We start from the raw sequence: 21,261 nt of genomic DNA on the forward strand, positions 1-21,261 counted from the left end.
TTCCCACAACAGAGCACCGTGGACAAGCTGATTAGGAAGACAAACCTGGCTTTGGTTGTAGGGACACATTCCTGGAGGGACCAGTTCATGGAGGCCATTACTGTGAGCGCAGGTGAGGGGGACATCAAAAAATCCATATGAACGTCCACAGGATTCATGCAGCCTGGAATGACAGCATCTCCCTGGTCAGTGATGCTCAGCTGTGGTCACCCATCAGCAAAGCCAGTCCAAAGAGCTCCTCTGCTCCAAATATAGTGTGGGCTTTTGCAGGTACATTAGTGAGGAGCCCAGGAGATCCATCTTCTGGTGCAGAGCCCTCCAGAAGGCCAGTTTTCAAAGGCTGTGTCAGCTGGCAGTGCTCCTGCTGCTTCGGTGATCTGATAAGCAGTGTGCAGGCAGCAAAATCCCATCCTTGCTGGGATCCTGGTCAGTGCAGGTCGCTCCTATTGGGAGATGTCCTGCCATTGCCAGTGAAGTTCCTGGGAGTAGGGACAGTTAGCACATGAAGACTGGAGATGTTGCCTCATGAGGCAGCATCTAGTGAAGAAAAAGGCCCAGAAACTTTCCAGCTGTTGCCTGATGAGAGAGCTCACTGGTTTCAGAGCCAGGCAGCTGTGGGGAAGCAATTTTAGGCATGTCTATGCCATTAATGGCAGCTGGGCATCTTTCTGAACCTTTCCTTGATGGCTGGTTTGGCATCAGCCCCAAAGGGGTTTTTCACCCAGCTGTATAGGAGGCAGCCCTTGCTCTGGAGCAGGAGGATCAAAATATCTCTCTAGTTTCCAAATTTTATTGCTTTCTGTTAAAACATCCCTTGCCTATGTAATTTCTTCATGCCACTCAACAATGATCTCCACAGGCCGACTACCGCCTGTGTGACTGCCTATGGACAGGGACAGGGCTGCCCCTCTGTGGGTACAACACCCCATTACATCGCTCCCCATCCCTGAGGGCGCTGGGGTGCCTGGGAGACATTCTTTTTTCCAAGCCTCACCCATCACTGAAGGACCTGGTGTGCCTTGACTTCACTGTCATGGCCAGCACCACTCCACCGTGTCCCAGTAGAGCAGAATCCCTGGAGCCTTGGGGTGGAGGAGATAAGCATGAGCTGCCCCAACGGAATGAATGCTTGACCCCTCCTTCCATGTTGTTTGCAGCAGGTGATGAGGATGAGGATGAGTCTGGTGAGGAGCGCCTGCCATCCTGCTTTGACTACGTGATGCACTTCCTGACAGTCTTCTGGAAGGTGCTGTTTGCCTGCGTGCCCCCCACCGAGTACTGCAATGGCTGGGCCTGCTTCGTCGTCTCCATCCTCATCATCGGCATGCTCACAGCTGTCATCGGCGACCTCGCCTCCCACTTTGGCTGCACCATTGGCCTCAAGGACTCGGTGACGGCCGTCGTCTTCGTCGCCTTCGGCACTTCTGTACCAGGTGGGGTGGCCATGGGGAGGGGATGGAGTGGGAGGTAAATCCTCTGGAGATGCTCCTGATTTCAGGGGAGAAGATCTGTCATGGGATGGGGTTCAGGCTGGGAAAGGTATCCTCAAAGCCCTGTCTCCAGGCAAGGTCTGCACCTTGCTTTGTGGCAACATGGGATCTCTGAACCTAGGAGGGGACTGTGCACCTTTTGCTCTGTGTCCTAACCTGGTTGGTGACCCACCTGAGCCTCCCTTGTCCCCCAGGCATGAAGGGTTGTCTGTTTCTCCTGTTGGACCCCCAGTGATTTCTCCTTCCCTCCTCCCCCAACCGCAGACACCTTTGCCAGCAAAGCCGCAGCCGTCCAGGACATGTACGCTGATGCCTCCATCACCAACGTCACAGGCAGCAACGCTGTCAACGTCTTCCTGGGCATCGGGCTGGCGTGGTCAGTGGCAGCGATCTACTGGGCGTCGCAGGGGCAGGAGTTCCAGGTGTCAGCAGGCACCCTGGCCTTCTCCGTCACCCTCTTCACCATCTTCGCCTTCATCTGCATCAGCGTCCTCCTCTACCGCCGGCGACCCCACCTTGGGGGGGAGCTGGGCGGCCCCCGAGGGTGCAAAGTGGCCACGACATTGCTCTTCGTCAGCCTCTGGCTGCTCTACATCCTCTTTGCCACCCTGGAGGCCTATTGCTACATCAAGGGGTTTTAGGCAGCAGCGGAGGGACGGTGCTGCCGGGGGAGGGACCCCTCCTCCGTTACCTCACCGGACACCAGTCCTGGAAGCGCAGTTTCACTGGAGGGACGGCTGTCTGTCAGGGGCTGCCGCTGCCCAGACGGTCGGACAGCTGCGTGCCAAGAAGGGCAAAACCATCACAGAGTGAAAAAAACAGAGACAAAACCCATCCAAAAATGGTATAAAAGAAAGCAACAATGGCAAGTGTTGAAATAAAACACAATAAACCCAGGCACTGACCCTATTCAATGAAATTATGAAATTTCAACCATCTCCAAAGGCCACCTCTCCCACAGGAGGTCATCTCCTTTCCTGCCGAGCATCCCTCCACTGTAAGGAGATGTTTCCTCAGTTTTACTAGTTGAGAATTGCAGAAGTCTGGTTCAGGAATTTGTGGGGGTTTTTTTCTTTTTTTTTCTGTTTGCTCGTTGCTTTTTGGTTCTGGGGGAGCACGCTGATTCTTTTTTTTTTTTTTTCTTTTTTACTACTTAATCTGAAAAATGTTAAAAAGTTAAACTCAAAGCTTCAAGCTGCCGTCAGTGCTGGAACTGAACATGTGTGTTTCTGAAGCCACAAAAGACTGTGACACAGTCAAAAACTTTTTCACTATTACCCCTTTCCTCCCCTGCCACCTTCCATTTCTTTCTTTTTTAAGAACATCACAAGACTGATATATTTTTAATACGAACACAGACACACAGTCACACACATTTAGTGACAAAAGCTGGAGCATGTAGCATCTCAATCACCTGCCTGGGCTAAGAAAAAAGGAAGGAAAAAAACCCCAACCCTCTAATACAATACGTGTCATGTATATTTTGACTATGGCATTTCTCTTTGTATAATTAACTTTGAGCTCGTGGTACTGCAGAGAGAGAAAATTATGTTAATTTACAATTGTTAAAGAAATGAAACATCCTGCCCTGGGGGGAGCAAAGGGGACAGGGAAGACAGCACCATCTCCTTGGGATGGTGGTAGTGGCAGGTTTGCTGCATGGTCCTCCTGCTCAGAGGTGAAAGTGAATTCAGGAGAACCTGGATAGTGTGCCCATATGTTCCCAGCTCCATCCCACCCAGAGCTGTGGTGTGGCTGCCCTTCCATTCCGTTGCTACTCCATTTCTCACAGCACCTGCACCTCACTGGTGGTCTCCAGGCCATTGACAGGTACAGGCTCAAAAACTGCCACCCACATCAGGACTCCTACATCATCTCGAGTACATTTAGGAACTCCAGACAGACAAGAAACCATCATTTTAATTTGAAATGCATTTCTTTTCAAGGATAAAGAAGGAAAAAACCCACCACCATGAGAGTATGTCATGAGTTACATCAACAGCTGCAAATTGAAATGTTGGGTTGGTAATAAAATAAATAAAAACTATACCTATATCTATATAAACAGTGCTATCTAGAAACATATTTCTTAATTGAGAGCCCTATAAGAGAATGTTAAAATCCTACTCTTTGTAAAGTGTTTTTGAGATGAAGATAATTTTTTTATCATGAAACAGGTGCTGTAAAAGGGAACCATTTTCATCAAGTTCCCTAAAATAAGCCAAACTTTGGGAGGCAGCAAGTAAGAGAGGGGCTGCCAAAAGGTAGAGTTCTGCTTGCTGCAGTGCTTTTGGCTGCCCCAGGGGGCAGGGAGGAGGTGCCCATGGATTAGGGAAAAAACAATGGGCACAAGATTGTCATGGACAAAAAGACGTAACATTATAGCAAGTCGCTAGATGGAGGCAATGATGGTTCTTAAAACATAGAAGAAGTATTTATTTTCATACAAAATGTTATCAGATATCTATATATAAATGTGTATACATGAGGCAGAGAAGAGGGATCCTTCTCAGATAAGCAGTCAGAACTTTGTTGGTGGGAGCCCACAATGAGTGAAAGCCACCGGGTTTGAAGCTACCAAGTGTCTGACCCTGCCTCCTTACTCTCCCTTTTCCGTGCCTCTGGGGAAGGACCTGAAAAAGATGGGCAAGAGACCCCAGGGCCAGGCTCCCACTGAGCTCGCTGGTCCTTCTGGCTCCAGTAGTGCCAGCAGCCACCAAGAGCAGCTGCTGCCACTGCCATGTGGCCCATCAGCCCCAGAGCTCATATGTGTGACACTAAAGGAAAATATTACAAGAGTCCCCAAATGTTTTTTGTGGGGGTTTAATGTGCAGCTCTCAAGGAGAGATTGTTGTTGCTGTTTTTAATTGGGATGTACAGGGTCTGTTGAGCTTTTATTTTGCCCATGCCAGCATAGCCATCCCTGGCTAAAGCCCAGCCTGGGGTTTAGCCAGCTGCTGTGCTCTTCTTCTGTGCTTGTGCTGTATCCACCGTGTGCTTTTTATCCACTTCCTTCTCCAGCTGACTGCAGGGAAGGGGTGTGGGGTAGGAGGACTGGCCGCCATAAGGGAACTGTATGGGGCCCCTGGTGCCTTCCATGCAGAAGGGTGATCTGCACCAGGCTGACATCTGTGGCATCTTCCTTTTTTTTTTTTTTTTTTTTTTACTCCATTAAAAAACATGCAAGCTAAAAAACCACAACAGGTTTGGTGCCTTTGGGGATTTTTTTTTCTGAAGCTGTTGTTTCATTTCAGGTCTTGCTCTCTGCTTGCTTCTGTTTTCCTTGGGGCAGCTGCCTGGACTTGGTTGCAATGGCTCTGGCTGGTTTGCCCAGCCCTCTGGTTTGGTGCTGCTGGGGAGGACCCTGCAGCCCTTGGCCTTGTCTAGCTGACAGAGAGGTTTTGCTGCTGTTTTTGTTGCTGAGGATCTTCCCCCTTTGTTTCTCCCATCAGCTTCCCATGGCAGCTTGCAATAACAGCTGCTGGCCCCTCCCAGCAGCCCTTGTGCTTTGGGCTGCACGTCTTCCCCTTCTGCCTCCTCCCCTGCATCACTGCTGTGGTTGAGAGTAAATAACACATCCTGACATCAGGAGGGAAAAGCCAAGGGGATCAAAGGATTTGCTTTGTCCCTGGGGCCTACCATGGTACAGGGACTTGGTCCAAGGGCCATGAATGGTGTGGGGCCAGTGGTACCTCTGGCTGCCTTCCCATCCCTGTTGCCACAAAGGGTACCCACAGCACCCCAAAGGTTTTGCTGTCCTGCATGGGTGCTGGTCAAAAATCAGCCTTAGGGTAAAGAAGAGTTTGGCAAAGAGATACTCACCTGTCCCCCAAAAACTCTTCAGGAACTGTGTCCCAGTTTTTGCCAGTACCATGCTTCCTCCTCACCCAGTGTCATCACTGACTGATTTTTTCCACTTGCATTTGGACACCTGACCCTCAAAAAGCCCTTTACAGTGGCCCTTGAGCTAGAACTGTTCCTACCTGCCCTCTGAAGCATAGGGGCAGCTGGTGCAGCCCATAACCCCAGTCCCCTATCTTTGCCAACAGCATGGGTGTTATGTTAACTCCAGTTATGGGGTTCCAGGGGAGACTGGGGCTTGGGCACCTCACAGTGCAATGCAAAATGACCAAGTGGGGTGGAAGAATTCCCTGCTGAGCACTCACAGGAAAGGCAGCCCTGGCAGAGCAGCCATGGCAAGGCTGCCCTGGATGTCACTTTCTTGGGCAACCAGAGCTTGGCAAAGCGAAAGAGACCACTGCCCTATTGGTCCTGCACACTCCCACCCCCCTCCACAAGCCTGCAGGGTCACTTCCTACCTCTTGCCCTACTGGACAGCTCCTGCCCAAGGAGAGCACACCTGCTCCTGACTTAAGGGCAAACACACAAGTTCCAGCTCTGGCTCTGGCTCATCTGACTCCGATGATGGGACCAAAAAGATTTTTTGAGGGTGTTGGAGCTGGTTTGCTGCCACTGCTGCACAGAAGTATCCTGGTTCCCACAGGTTTGGAGGCTTAGATCCAGGATCAAAGGGGGCCAAGCCAGAGAAAACTGGGATTAGTAAGAGGAGTGCGTGAAAGCATCAAGAATCTGTTATGGTACAGTACAGTGAGAAATGGACGTGTTTCTTAGAGACACTGACCAAAGGTTTCAAGTTAGGAAGGAGGCATTTGCAGCATGTGAATTGGGCTTTGTTGCCTTTCTGGCAATTACTGTGGTGTTGGTGTGATCAGGACTCTTCTGGACAAGCTCAGACAAAACACAAAAATCTGTGATGCATATATCCTCTGATTCCATGTCTGGGGCTGCTGGACTGGTTTGTAGGTCACTTGTCATCCCTGGCATGGAAAGACCCCTCCACAACTCTCCATCCCTAAGTACCAACAGGATGCCTTTTCACAGCACCTTCTGCAAGGAGAAGTCCCCACAGCTGCATGTGCCTCTTCAGGCTTCAGCTGCTGCAGTGGGATGGTGCCTACCTGCCTGTCTCCACCAGCATAGCCCTTTGCTTTGGGAAAACATTTTGGAGGACACCCAGTTCTGTTGTACCTGGACCCTGGTGAGATAAACTAGAGGCAACAAGACCTTTGTTCAGCTCCAGTTCATCTCATCCACCTCTTAACAGCACAATAGGACATAGGTATAGATGTAGATGGTGACAGAAAGGCATCCAAGAGAGCTGGTCATGCTTGAATATGGACTCAATGTAGGAGCCAGCCTGCACAAATGGGAGCAGCAGTTGCTCAGCCCTGGCCACAAGCTGGAAAGTACCTGTCACCAAGAATAACCTTTGGAGTATTAGATGGAAAAAATGTTTTTAATGACATTGTCATCCGTGTGCATGTGCCAGCAGCAGCCAGCTTGCTAATGACAGAGCTGTGTGCGCCAGTGCGCAGCAGAGCACACAGTGCTTCCAGCCTGACTCTGTCACAGGAGGGGATTAAGCACCTCCCAGTATTTAAATGAGTCATTTAAAATACATAGATAATTAACACTGTGAGTGAATTTATCCCTCCTCCCTGCTTTCCCTTTATCCAGGAGGTAGGTGGCAGGGGCAGACCAGCCCCAAGACCCCCAGGGCATCCCTGCAGGTGGCTGGTGGGGTTTGCTCATATTTTTGCCCCACTGCCTACAGCAGATACCCTTGGTGCCTTTTCTACACTGCACTTACCTCCATGTGCCCTGGGATGTAGTTTGAGCTTAGACATGGAGTCTAAAGGCATGATGTGAGGTGGTGAGCTCAGCAGAAGCTCCCACTGCACTTAAATGTAAGCACTCACCCATGTCCCAGGTTGCACCATTGCTGTTGCCATGTACATGGCAAGCTCAGTGGGAGCCGTGGCTAAAAGAATAATCGTGACCTACCTAGTACTCATTGCTGGGCATGCACTCAGAAATCAGCCCAGTTTCAAGAATACAACAAAAAACTTCACAGGCCTAGGAAGTACTTTGAAACACATCTGAAATTTGGGTGAATTAAAGAAATAAATCCTTCAAACAGAGGGGTTTTTTAGGGTGTAAGTTGTGAAGTTATGAATACTTTCCCAAGAAGATGTCTCTGATGAAGAAAACAAGCTTCCATTACAAAACACTGGTTCCATCCCATGGGAATTATGAGTACAACCTGTATGCATGAAAAAGCTGTAGGGGGAATAAAATCTCAACACAAAAGCTTCAAAGGTATTCTCAGAAAATCCTCATGGCACATCCTTGGCACTAAGAGTGTTCATATTGTAGAGAGCTCCTTTGTGTCTCTATTAACACAAGGGTGCCCAAATAAGCTCTTCAAGCTACCGAAAGAGATTTGATTGCCTCCTCTTCTTATGGAACATCTTGGGCAGAAACTAAAAGCAAAGCCAAATGCGGGATTTCTGTTGGTATTGCTAATTTTTTTCTTCTTGTTTCATTGACAAGGGCATAGAAAACAGCTCACTATTATCCTTATGGTAAGAGGATTTTATATGTGGCACAGTCCTTCAGGTTTTCCACTTTTTCTTTTCCCAGCCTCTGAGAAGCCACTTCTACAGGATTGCTGCCCAGTGGGTCTCACTTTGTGTTTGCATATTCTCACAGCTGCCTCATGGCAGGGTTATCCCATGCCTCTGCTGAAACTCATCCTGTTGACTGGGATTGTTTCTTCAAATTATCAATCACTCATGTTCACTCATAGGTGCTGACAGACACCTCCCCCAGGCCCCCCAGTACCCCACCCCACTATGGGTATCACCAGGAAAATTTATAGTAAAGCAATTTCTAAACGTTACTGCTGAAAATACTGAATAGATCTGGACTCTGGACCATAACTGGGAAGAATTCCCCAGAAAGCTCTCTGACTTTGACACTGAATTCAATGTATTGTGAATCTAAATAGGCTGCAGTTCCTCGGTTCACTTACAAGAATGTCTTCTGGGACAGTGCCAGAAGCCTCTCCAAAGTCAAGACATATCACATCCAGTGCTGTTCCCCCCTAGCCACGAGGCGAGTTATCCTGTCAAAGAATGGAATCAAATTAGTTTGAAATGATTTGTCCTTAGTGAAACCTCAACAAACCCATTCCTGTCATTTATTTACAAATTTATAAATCTTTAGAGGATTAGAGAATAACTGGTCAGTAGCTTGCTCCTTAAGTTTTTCACAGAGAGATACCAGGTCTGTAATTCTCTAGGATTTTCTTCATCACCAGTTAGGTGATGTTGCCATGCTCTCTTTTAAGTCCCCTGGCAGCTCACGTGTAGTCTGCAATGCTCCAGCACCCATCCCATGTTTCATATTTTTTCTTCTCATACTTCAGGCTGTTGAAGAGCTCTTGATCCACTTTATTGATCTCTACTTACACTCCCTTCATTTCTCTTGCAGCAGGATGGTTTCTTATTTGGACTATGACTCCTTTTATCAGTCCCCAGATCTCTTTTATCATTTAGGACATCTCTTCACAGATTCTGCCTGAGTTTTCTAAATTAATTTATATTTGATGTTTCAGTTTTTTTGGAGTCTAAGTACTCTGGATGAACTCATTTTACCAAGGTCTGATATCCAAGTGCATTTTGAGGAGGAAAAGCTTGCAGCAGACATCTCAACACTTGTGTTAGAACCCACTGCAGAAGGCAAGGGTAGCCCAGGTTCTTGCTAATAGGTCTCTTGGGGCAAACTGGAATGAAATGACACTGAATGAGTGGTGTTTGTTAATGTACACATGTAGAGTTTATTGTAGAACCATCTGGTTGCATTGTAAACCAGCCATTTTTGTTACTGTTATGTATAGTAATGTGGCAATACAAAAGCATAAAAACACTGCTTAAGAAAATGGGTAAGAAAGAGAAGGAAAAGATAAGAGTAGCAATGTCACCTGTAGGCCTCACAATGAGACTTAGTTGTTGGCAATTTTCATGCTTCTTGATCCAAATGATAGTTCCAGACTGGATCCATCGTGTGGTCGGGGAACTCCTGAACAAGTGGTGGGGAGAAATCCCCAAAACACCACATCTGCTGGGTTTATATTCACTCCAGTTCAGGTAGGAACACCCAGATACCTCCCCTGGGGCAGGGAGTTTCAATGGATGATGCAATGTCGTGGATCCGTTCAGGAGTCTTTGGTACCTTCTAAGACAATACACCTACCCATAGCATGAGGAAGTTGAGTCCATTCTGGCCCATTAGGGCCCATCAGCAGAGATGAAAACCTTCAGGCTATGTATGAATGTCCCTGTACTTCCCTGGCTGGGGAGTTATCACAGCTGACTTCACCTGAGTAACAACAAAGAGACAGTACCCTCCTCACAGGGTTTGCCTCTTTCCCTATCAGAAAAGAGCTGACACAGCATCTGGCTGAAGAGAGAGAGCTATTTCTGAAGTGACTTGGATGTTCCCACTCTGAGCTGGCAGCTTGTCTCAGAGAAAGCTGTATGAAGGTGGCTGAGGCTGGATGGTTCACCTGCAGCTTGCCCCATGATTGTTGGAGCCATCAGCATTCCAGTCTCCCAGTGTCACTAGTGAATACATTTTTCTCCCCAGACCTGGGATGACTGGACAACAGTAAACCCTTTATCTTAAGTTCCTGTCACTGTCCAAATTCCAGTTAGGAGGGATATTTGGCGAGGGGTGGACTTCTGTGATCACAGACAGGCCCATGGTTTCTTTGCAGTCTCCTAGAGTGGGCAAAAGTCCTCTGATAATTTTTGCTGTGTTTAAGAGATTAACTTGAAACAATTTTAACAGCTCCAGAGATGCAAAAATTCACTTTCATGTTGGGCTGCAGGTGAACAAATCCAGCCTCAGCCATCTTCATAACAGCTTTCTCTGAGACAAGCTGCCAACTCAGAGTGGGAACATCCAAGTCACTTCAGAAATAGCTCTCTCTCTTCAGCCAGATGCTGTGTCAGCTCTTTTCTGACATGGTGAAGCCAGCAGGAATCCCTTCAGTGGTCCCAGCCAAAATCATGACTGAGGGAGATAGCAGTGGCAATTAGTGCTATGCAAGGCCAGGGCTCTGCTGTGCAATGGGACACTGGACACTCAAACTACAGTTTTCAAGTGCTAGAAGCATAGCATAGAGATGCTACAGAAAGAACTTGTTTCACCAGAGTCCTTTATTCACACACCATAAAGCAATGAGTTAAGGATCTATGTTATACTGGGATTGAATTTATTTTAATAAGGTGAGCTGTATTCATCTGTACTTCAAACCCATAGATCCTGCACCAAGAAACTTCTCTGAGGTCCAAACTAGGGCCACCTAGTCGTGAGTCATGTGCAGGAGACCTGAGCTGCTCTTGCTGGCAACAGAGAGGAGGCAAGGTGTGGAAACCTCCATCTCCCCTGGAACCACAAGTAGCTGCCTCCCTCATTGCCCAGTGTACACCCTGTGCCTGCAGCACAGCGCAGGTCTGGCTCAGCTGGGGGCAGAGAGCCGGCCACCACCACTGCCTGGGCTGTGGGCGTGGGCTGACTGAGCACACAGTGGAGCCATGTGCCTCATGTGCCTCTCTGCCTCAGCTGAAGACCCTCAGGCCAATCCCAATGTGCTGAAAGAAAACAAGGTGGAACAAGTGTTCATTTACGCTTTTGCAGGGGATGGGGATTATAGGTTTGTGCTACAACACACAGCATGGAGCTTGTAGTGTTTTCTGAATGAAAGCTAGACAACTCCTGGAGTGCACAGGCAAGGTCCCTTTGAAAAACAAAACCCACCATTAACATCAGCAAGAAGGCCCTCAGCAGAATTACAAAAAGCACAATTGCTTCCCAAAGCCAGTCTTGGGTTTTCTGGCAAACACTCCATACAAAACATTCACTGTTAAGACTCCTGGTTCCTAAACTGGCATTTTTTAACCCATTTCCTATTCAAGGTGTTTTCCAAACTAAGAAGCATAACTTTTGCAGATGTTCTGTCCAAATTAATATCAGCTTTTCAACAGTTTCCAAGGTATTTTCCCTGAAATGGCTTGTAAGGGCTGGCTGCTGAGAATTTAGGTGGTCAACATTCTGCATGTCGATTGTGTTAGTTATGTTACAGATAAGAGGAAAAAAGGCTGGGGGAGAAGGAAGAGAATGGCAGTATCACTGCTGGAAGCAGAGGCAGAAGCAAGCCCTTTTCAGTCCTTTTGACTTGCCTACAGAGTGGCAGCACTGCCAGGGAAAGGGAGAAGGCCTCTTGAGGTACCTTACATCAACACCAGAACCAGGAAGCGTGGCCAAGGAATTGGTCTTTTCTTTTTCAAAATATCTTTTTCCTGGTTTTAGTTAAGTCTTGCAGGACCCCAGAGATAACAATTACTGCTCTTCTCTTAGCCCCAGAACTTGCTACCCTTGGTAATACAAGGAAATTAACTTGGCTGGCCAGTTCCTTCTTGACAGATGCACATTGGCTGTCACACCTCTGCATTTCCTTCTTTTATTGTTGAATTTGACTGAAAGACTTAGCAAAGCTCTCTCTGACCACCTATAAACAATCCAGACTGTGACCACCATACAAGCAGAAACTCTCTTCTGGGACTGCAATTGCCTTGCCTTCCATGTGCAATAAATGAGTTGGCTCCTTATTCATTGCAAAAGATTTACATGGGATCAAGTGAAATGACAGTGATGACAAAGCTGGTCAAACGCACTTGAAAGGATCCGCGCGTGGCCTCCTCTGCCATGGACCTGCTGCTGCAGCCTCTGGTGAATTGCCCTTCCTTGTAGCCTAGAAAAACTTATGTTTAACAACAGCAGCAGCTTTCCAGCATGGCTTGTTACTCATCATCTTTGAGGATTAAAAGGTTTTGGACAACAGCTATAAGATACTATTTCAGGCTCCCATGTAGCAAGGCATGACCTGTAAAGTAAAGTATGAGGCTCCCATGTGAAAGGGAGCTGTGAGGACATGCAAGGTGAAGAGCCTGTCTACCTGTGGTGTGGGGAGACTGTGCTTCATCTCCTGATGAAGCTTCACAGCTTTTCTAAGCAGGCTGGGCAGATTCAGACAGCTGTCATCTAACCACAGAAATGCTCTCTGGAGCTTGTTTTAATTCAGCTGCAGGCTTACACACAGGGGAGAAACATTGCAGACCTCCAAACCCAACCACCGACTGACACTTGACTCTGCAAGGAGCAAAGTCCCCTTCCCTCTCCTACAGCACTGTAGAAATAACTGGAAATCAAGATTCAACAAGTAACCACCACAAGACGCTGAAGCAAAGTTATCTATTTTATTACAAAACCAAAACCAAACAGATGCCTTTCAGTTTAACAAATTGACCATAGGCAGAAATGCACTGGGGCAGGGTAAGTTCAATATAAACTCAGGCCACGGAAAGCAGTGCCTTCACATAAATGAATCTCACTGTAATGCAATTTCCTACCACACACTATGCCCTTGGAAGATCAGCAAGAAAGAAAAAGTTTTTACTTCTGGCAGGACAAATAGATGACTTGCACTGTCGAGTCCTGCTTCTCTTCTCTGTCCCAGCCGTTTTCAGCCATCATCCAAAGCAGAGCTGGAGAGCCCCAGCAGGACTTGAAGGATGAGAAGACACAAGCCCAGGGTCTGCTTTCAGACACAACACTGACACTCCCTGTGTCCCAGCTTCAGAAAGATGCTACTGATGCAAGGAAGAGCAAAAGATTGCTTACAAGCACCAGATAAGGATGACCTGACTTAGCAGCCCGGTGGACTGGCAATAAAACCAAGAGGGAAAATGGGCAGCTGAGGCACTGCTCTTATCTCTGAGTACAGGTTGTTGGACAGCTCATAGCACGGGCTACGTCAATCAGGACCAGTATGGTCTGCACAATCCTCCAACACAAACCCAGAACGAGTAACCTGACCTCTACCTGGACATTACACAATCATGCTGTTGGGCATTCCATGGCAGTGTGCAAGTGTTGCCAGAAGCTGCTCAGAGACCCATGCAAATTCAGCAAGTCGGGATGCAGGGACTTGGAATGGTCTTGTGACAGGGGAAAGCAGTGTAATGCCTGGTCCCCAATCCATCCATAAAGTCAGCCCTGGCCTAGCAACAGGAATACCCACAAATACCAAAGTTAAGCAACAGCCACCCCTTGTTTGCCTTCCTTGAAGAACTGACCCAATTTCAGTTGCAAACAACATGTGAATGCAGGCCTTTTGGAGGGGAAGGGCACAAGGATGAGAAAAAGGAGGTCAGCAGAAGGATTTATATAACAAGCAGGAGTGGTGACTGGCTGGTTTATTTCCAGAAGATGCAGTGAGTTTTAGCAGCTCTGCAGTCCCCCCACAATCTTGTGGGGCATTTCCCAGCCCCAGTGCTTGGCTGATCAAATTCCTAGAGACATCCAGTTACCTGTTTCTGCTGGATAGAACTATACATTAAAAAAAAACCCCAACCAAACAAAGAAAAACCCCACCCCCAAAAAAACTCAGTAACTCCAAACCACCAAACACCATACAACCCAGCAGTCAGAACTTTCAATTCCTAAAACTAGAATGTTAAAATGGAGAGGAGTTTTTTTATACAGCTGGTCTCATTCTTTATTCCCTACAATAGGATTAGTGAGTGTGGCATGGACATTTCTAACTATACACTAAACCAAATTATTTCAACACACAAAAGATGTGCTCAGGGCATTAAAAAAAAACAAAACAACACAACACAACCCCAAAAAACCCAACCAACCAAAAAAACAAAAAGAAAAAAAGAAAGAAAAAAAGAAAAACAACCCCAAAGAACAACAAGAGAAGAAGCAATCAAGAAGGTGGGAGCTTGCAGGCCAAAAAAGCACATACATTGTATGTGAGAAACCATGAAGATCCAGCAGCAGGATCTGCTCTTGCTAAAGAGATTACTTCTTTATATTATGATGGTATGACATATATTTCAGATATTACCAGAAGTGTTTTTAACCATGCCATATGTTTTAATTAGCTCCAAATATACTTCCCAGAGGAAGAGTTATTACTACTCTTAAACAGTTATTTATAGAAAGGCTGGTTAGTTTTTCTTTTATTTAACTTTCCATTTTGTCAACAAGCACTAACTTACTGCATCAGGACACTTTATTTTGGTGATGTATTTATCTCATGCTATTGTCGCAATGACATGATAGAGTGAAGATGCTGCATTGTATCATCTTTTACCAAAACAAGAGAACCTTGAAGGATGAGTCCAGTCTCTACAGTTACCTATTGCTGTTACAAGTAATTGTTGGTGTGATCTCATATTAGCATGTCATTTCATCACCTTCACTACAGTTTCTTCTAACAGGTTCTTGGTCCAGAGATAAGTGGCAGAAGGATCACCAGGTCAGAAGTGGGAGGCTGCTCAGAACAGATGAGTGCTGCCAGTGGTTGAAAATACACAAAGCAAAACTCTGCGTGTCCCATTGCACTGCCCAAATCTAGGATTGCTGATATGGGCACCCCTGCCAAAGAAACAACTCTACTAAAACTGCTAGTGGCTGGCACAGCCCCTGTGGCCTCCAAGAACACACGACTCCTCTCTCCAAGCCTTCACTGTTACTGCTAATCACACCCCAGTGTCACAGTACCCAGGAGGTACTGGCAACAGCAAATCAGGCAAAGTGGGCAGGCACACCAGTGTGCAGGAGGAGAGCTTGGATTCACAACCACCAAGGACAAGAAAGTCACTGCTGACAGACCTTCACCAGTGAGCATGGCCCGAGTTGTACTGCTGCAACATAAATAAAGCAAACTCTTGGGGACAGCAGCAACTCTGTCTGTCTGCACTGACAAGTATGTCCTTTGCTCTTCAGCAAAGCACAAGGCAGGCTAGTGCTGCTTTTAGCAGGCTTCTCAAAATGTTTATTACTGTACAACATACAGATGAACACTTTGTCAGAGCGGAAGATGCAAGACTTCACTCCACTGACTCTTCTAGGCCTATGGCTCCCACATCCTTCTTATAGCTTTAGTTAGATTCCAGAGGCACAGAGCAGCTTTGCTAAGCATATTATCTGAGCATGAATAGCAATGCATTTGTATTTAACTTCTGCCCAACTTGCAATAGGTGCACACACTAGTATTGTACATCCCTAACAGAACCCTTTTCTATCCCTACTCTAAGCAGCTTTCAGTGCACCAATACTTACATGAAATCTGTGCTCTCAAAAGCCCAATAGCCCGAGTTGCAGAGAGCTTTATGGTAAAAAAGGGGTTCAGCTGCTCTCAAGAAGCATTTGGTATCTGGGGCACTATGTGCACATCTGCAAGAACAATTCATGCTGATGCACTGGCTCCTTTCTGCACGGAGGTGCTGTTAAGGCTCACCACTGAATGATGGTTTGGTGGCAGAAATGAATGCATTGCTATAATCCATTAAATGCAAAGTGTCCCTCTAACCCTAACAGCCTTCAAAAGCAAAGGGAGGAACAGAACAGTGACTCCAACCCCTGTACAAGACAACTGTACAATTTACATATATATTTATATACAGTATATAAAATTCTTTGAGTCCCAGTGAACTCAATTTTACATCATCAGTAGCTGTTCCAATTTTAAAAAGTCATGATCCTGCTTCCCTCCACTTTCCAAAGTATTAGATAATGGCATTGAAAAGCAATTTAAAAAAATCCAAACCAATTTTTTAAAAGTGCAAATGTTCTGGGTGCCACTTCTGCTACGCTGGATGTTGCTGATGCTGCATGCTTGCTCACAAGCAGCAAGGTGTCTGTCCGTTTGTCACTGGATCTTTTCTTCCTTTGGGTCAGCTCCTGCCTTCCCTTCTTGTCTTCTGCTGCTACACCAGGCGACCTACTGAGAGTCGGGGGTGGGGTGGGCAAAGAGGGAAAAACAGAACAGAAGCAGAACAAGTAAGGGAAAAAGGCAAATTAAAGCAAAAAGAAATCTGACCGATAAAGATCCAGTATAGCCTCTGCTGAAGCCATGGCCCCAGAAAGCTGAGATCCCAGAAAAAGCTGTGAGGCTGAAAACAACCAGGGGCTAATGAGACAGCCTTGCCAGAAAAAGCACTGAATGAGTCACATGGAGCCTTAGGGACTGACATATTTTTAAACACAAAACACCACTTTCCTCCCCCTCCTTGGAAATGGGCATGCAGTCTAGGGAAACAACTGGTCCAACATCCCTTGCTCTGCTCCTTCTGCCTGGCACAGCTGATGCAGAAATCCACCGCTGCCAGGCTGCCCTGCCACCATGTCCCCGTCAGCCACAGCCAGCTGCTTCCTTCCCTAGCAGACAAGCAGGTCTTGGAGGAGGCCTTTCTTCAGAAAGCTTTTGTTAAGCCCCTCACCAAAGGTTCTTAAAGAACCAAAGCTCTTATGGGATCAGAGCTAGAGCTCTGTGAATTAATTACAGGTGAAAACATGCTAAAGAGAAAGCAAAGGGATTTGAGGCCTTTCCTCCTCACTGGGAGGAAAGGCCTCAGTGAGATCAGTACTGATCAACATGCCCTGTTCACAGGGGGCAAATATTGTCAAATACAAAATTATTGCAGGTAGCCATGTTTGCAATCAATTGCACAGCGCTGCAAAAGGTACCTGCAGTCCTCAATGACCAGCTCATAAAAACAAGATTGTTTTCCATGTCTGTAAGTGCAGAGTAGCGTGGCATTGCAGATGACCTGTCCTACACTGAGCACTTTGAGTGACAAGGAAGGGGCTGAAGCTACAGCAATTGTTCAAATGCCTCTGCTCAGCTTTTAGCAGCAGGCAAAAACCAAGTACATACTCAGAAAGGAGGACACACCAGGAAACATCACATCATCAGTGTACAAGGTGTAGTTGATCTTGATCTTCAGTTCTCTGTTCAGCCCATCCCACCAGGACCAGATACATTCCCCAGAAAGGCAAGGAGGACAGCAAGAGGTATAGGAAGACTTCTGGCACTAAACAAATACACAGCCTAGGTCTCCTCAACACAAAAAGGAGTCTAGCCAGACATATGTAGGACAGCTATAGAACAAGAAGCAGAAGATACAGGCAGGGGAGAACTTCTCACTGCTTCTTAGAGTCCAAAATGAGAAGTACCCAACAAAACCATGAGGATGCAAGTCTAAAAGCAAAGCAAATGATGTTATTGCTCACGCCTGATGAAATGGTCTATGTGATTCAGTGCCTGAAATACAGGGGAGAGCAGACCTTTACCATGACAGAGAACAGTCTTCATGGGAACTTGTCCAATGGAATGCAAACACAGCAAATCACTTAAATTACTGCTTGACAGAAGAAGGAAGAGTAGGATAGGAGAGTAGTCATCCCAGAGCTGCTTTATCCTATTCTAATTCCTTAGCAGCATATAGTCTGTTCCAACATAGAGCTAGACTTTGAAATGATGCAATGGAGTTGCACATTGATGTATTTATACCTCTTTAAGAACAACTTTGGTTTCCAGCTGTTTTTATATTGCTGTTCATGAACATAGGAGAACAGGGGAGAATGAATTCTGCAGTACATGCTTATCACAGGAAAAAATAATCATTTTGACAAGATACTCACTGAAAGGGTTAAGGCCTTGTCTTTTTCCATTGGGCAAACTGCTCAGGCTACCTGTAAAATCCAAGAACCACATTAAAGGAAGTAAATGCCATGGCATGACAAAAGAGCCTTCCCTTGCCTGTTGCCAGAGAGCAGGTTCAAAGCACCCACTCTGAGTATGCTCACAGCAAGTCCTGCTAACAGGATTCACATGCAAGAGTCTAACCAGTGTGCCTGAGATGAGAGATGTTAAATACCCGGTCTTGTAGTAGCTGAGTATCATGAAATCCAGAGGTTTTGTGTGGGCCAGAAACAACAATTACAAGGTTAAACTGAACAGAGGAAGGAGAAAGAAGAAAGGAAGGATGCAAGTAGTATCCTGAAGTTTCCCCAAGCAAGCAAAATAATGCCATGTAGAAAGGGGGAAGCCAGAAGGGAGTGAAGGTACAGGCAATACAGACAGCCCAGGTTTATTAAATCTTTCACTTGAAACAAACAAACAAGTGCCTAAAATCAAAGACCTGAACTTACACCTGGCAGAAGGGCAGAGCTGTGACTGTGTTCTAACAGGCACACGTACCCTACACCAGATGGAGCTCATGGCAAGGGCCTCTGCACTGGGTACAGACAGCTCAGGGATTACAGGAGCTGTTGAAAGCATGTCACACTTCCTGTGAGCTGCTTCGTCTGATTTCAGAGGAGGGGTTAGCTGAAAATGGGAGCTCCTGCTCCCACCCAGCAGCAGTAAGCCTGTTGCCACCCTCCACTCCATGACTTTGATTTGTGCATGCACATGACCTGACTGCACAGCTTGCTCTGCACATCAAGTACTCTACTGCACATGCCACTCTGTGTGGAAACAAGAGGGGCAGAAGCTCAGAGGGCAAGAGTGAGGCATAGGAAGCCTCAAGGGACAGGAGGCTGGGCTGTAAGACGGGAATGGAGCTGCTGAGAAGAAAAAGCCAGAAGGAGAAAAGGTGTCAGTGGCCAAGGCTGAAATGAGTCACAAAGCACAGCCTGCTGGCTTTAGAGAACATTAATAAGAAACTGTGTAAGCACAGGAAGTTATTCCAAGACCCCGAACACCAGCCCAGTACCAGCCACCTGCCCTGCTGGGATCAGCAGAACCACGGCTCGCTGATGGCCGGTGTCAAACGCGGCTCTGCTGCCGTGAACAGAGGCTCCACTGCCAGGGCCAGGGGATTGGCTTGGGCTGACTGGCACTCAGAGCCTGGGCCCTTCATGGGAGGCTGCCAGGGCCCCGGAGGGCACTGCCAGGCTGGTAGCCTGGGGAAGCCAGAGGGCATCCAAAAGAACCCTCTCACCTTCACTGTGCAGTGCAAGTGAGCTCCAGCACAGTGCTATGCATGAGCATGACCCATCTTTGGAAAGAGCTGAGTGAGCACTGCCTGTCTTTGGAAGGAGGTGGGGATCTCCAGGCCAGTGTGCACAGAAGGCAGGGCGATCCCTCTGTGCCATGGCCGGTATACTCAAGCACATGGCCCCGTGCAGCCCTGTGGGAAACTGCGCTGGCGCTCATCCCCTGCTACCTCTGGAGCAGAGAGCACTGCCCTCAGCTGCCTGCCTGCCATACAAACCAGGCCAGCCATGTGTACCTGTCGAAGGCAAAACCCTGCCACAACAACACTGCACTGCTGACACACAGGAGAGGAAGGAATATGGCAGGCGGTGACCATGGGTTACTAACATATAGCTGGGAAGCCCTTGGGCATTATGGGGTAACATCCCATCATTCAGCAAGTTTCATAAAGCTGAGCATTTGCTCATCCTCACAAGTACACTCTCTTGGATAACAGTTCTAGTCACACTGGATTAGGCCAGGTGTCTTTCAAAAGAAAAAGCCCCGAGGAAAACCCAGCATCTTTTCATAGGAAATTATTATTCTTCAGACATACTGAGCAAACCTTTCACCTTCTGGGGAGAGAAACAGCCTTATCTTGTGTTCTCAACACAACACTGATTTTCTGATTCATACTATCACTTACTTTTGTCTAGATAAAAGGCAAACTATAGCACCTCTACAAAGCTCCAAAGGGGAGTACCTTAACAAGACAAACAAAACCAAGCACTGAACCAGTGCAGCTCCGTTGATTCTAATCTAACAGCACATAAATGTACTTTGAAATTAATTTTTAATCCAGTCATTACCTGGTTACAGTTTTCTCATAGCCACTCAGATTGTTATTTTCTATCATCACTGGTCCAGAGGCCTTTCCAAGGTGACTGCTCTTTGCTACCTTCTCTCACTCAATGACTTGTACAGTAATGATATAGAGCAACTCATTCCCAGCCTCCCAAGCAGGCAGTTACTTCTGAAGATAGCAATAAGAAAGATCCAAAACATCACTGAATGAAATCTGCTGTTCAGATTGTCCGTCTACTTTTTCTTCTTTCTGTAACATTTCCTGAGATTCAGTAGAAAGTGACATTCTGTTTAATGACACACACATACACTTTTTAATTAAGACATTCTGATCCTGTTTCTGGACTGGCTCTTGGTGGCTGGGTTCCATCTTAGATGTCCTCATGTCCTGTGAAGCACGCCCAACACCTACCATCTGACAAGCTCTTGGACAGCAAAGCAATCACAGGATCTGAGCTGGCAGAAGGGAACTTCCCGTCAGCTGGCAGAGGGACACTTCTTTGCTGCTTATTCCCTTTGCTCCTCTTTGGGCAGGCACAAAATGCTGACTTTGTCTTCTGAACTTGGAAGAATATAGAGGTAAAATTCAACTCCAACATTTTGCAGCCAGCACAACTAGCATAAGCCTCACTCAGATCTACAGCCCTCCTCTCCAACATCACTGGACTCCAGTTAATGTTGGGTCCAGGAACTTTCCAGCAAAGCTTTACAATGTGTGTCTATCTCCTCTCAAGGATCCTGCCTTTTGAGTAATGCAGAGAGATACATTTGTTCTTTGATCACAGATGGTTCCCCCCTTAACTCAGGCTGTGCAGACTACGCTGAGGAATGCTAACTTTTAACAGGCTGTAAATCAGTCTGTTTTCCTTCCACAATTCCTCAAACAGACAATCTTAGATCAAGTGATGGCAAAGACTGTTTCTGGCTTACTCCAAGCTAAAAGCCCTGCCTGCCTGTTCTGCCCCAGTTTAAGAAGCCATTTGCAGGCTTCTGCAAACACTCAAAGGCTGACTCTTTTATGTGGCCACACCATTCTGAGATCCAGGAATGGCATTTTTCCATGTAAATATCCCCAGATAAAAACAAGTCTGGTTTAAAGAGAGGGACAAGAGCTGTGCAAAGCGGCCACCAGACCTAGCAGATTTGCCAGCAGCTTTTTGGGTCACCATAAGGATGGAAAGGGGAAGGGTTTCTGATAGG

General features: G+C 46.9%; 2 protein-coding genes across 12 annotated transcripts in view; one reads left to right on the plus strand and one right to left on the minus strand.

The window, feature by feature from the left end:
• Nucleotides 1-3,555, plus strand: part of SLC8A3 (solute carrier family 8 member A3) — a 92,501-nt gene extending 88,946 nt beyond the window's left edge. For 5 of the 7 annotated variants that reach the window (XM_059849658.1, XM_059849659.1, XM_059849662.1 and 2 more), the window contains 3 exons: nucleotides 13-112; nucleotides 1,158-1,433; nucleotides 1,755-3,555. In XM_059849658.1, the coding sequence (XP_059705641.1) occupies nucleotides 13-112; nucleotides 1,158-1,433; nucleotides 1,755-2,131 (753 nt within the window). In that variant the 3' untranslated portion in view covers nucleotides 2,132-3,555. The remainder of the gene's footprint in view (nucleotides 1-12; nucleotides 113-1,157; nucleotides 1,434-1,754) is intronic. The other 2 variants (XM_059849660.1, XM_059849661.1) reach the window with 1 other exon arrangement.
• A 9,107-nt stretch (nucleotides 3,556-12,662) lies between these two features.
• SMOC1 (SPARC related modular calcium binding 1) overlaps nucleotides 12,663-21,261 on the minus strand; it is a 129,754-nt gene continuing 121,155 nt past the window's right edge. For 4 of the 5 annotated variants that reach the window (XM_059849670.1, XM_059849669.1, XM_059849668.1 and 1 more), the window contains 2 exons: nucleotides 17,919-17,969; nucleotides 12,663-16,218 (listed from right to left, as the gene is read on the minus strand). In XM_059849670.1, the coding sequence (XP_059705653.1) occupies nucleotides 16,202-16,218; nucleotides 17,919-17,969 (68 nt within the window). In that variant the 3' untranslated portion in view covers nucleotides 12,663-16,201. The remainder of the gene's footprint in view (nucleotides 16,219-17,918; nucleotides 17,970-21,261) is intronic. The other variant, XM_059849667.1, reaches the window with a different exon arrangement.

This window comes from Haemorhous mexicanus, chromosome 6 (genome assembly GCF_027477595.1).
Source record: "Haemorhous mexicanus isolate bHaeMex1 chromosome 6, bHaeMex1.pri, whole genome shotgun sequence".
Taxonomy (NCBI): domain Eukaryota; kingdom Metazoa; phylum Chordata; class Aves; order Passeriformes; family Fringillidae; genus Haemorhous; species Haemorhous mexicanus.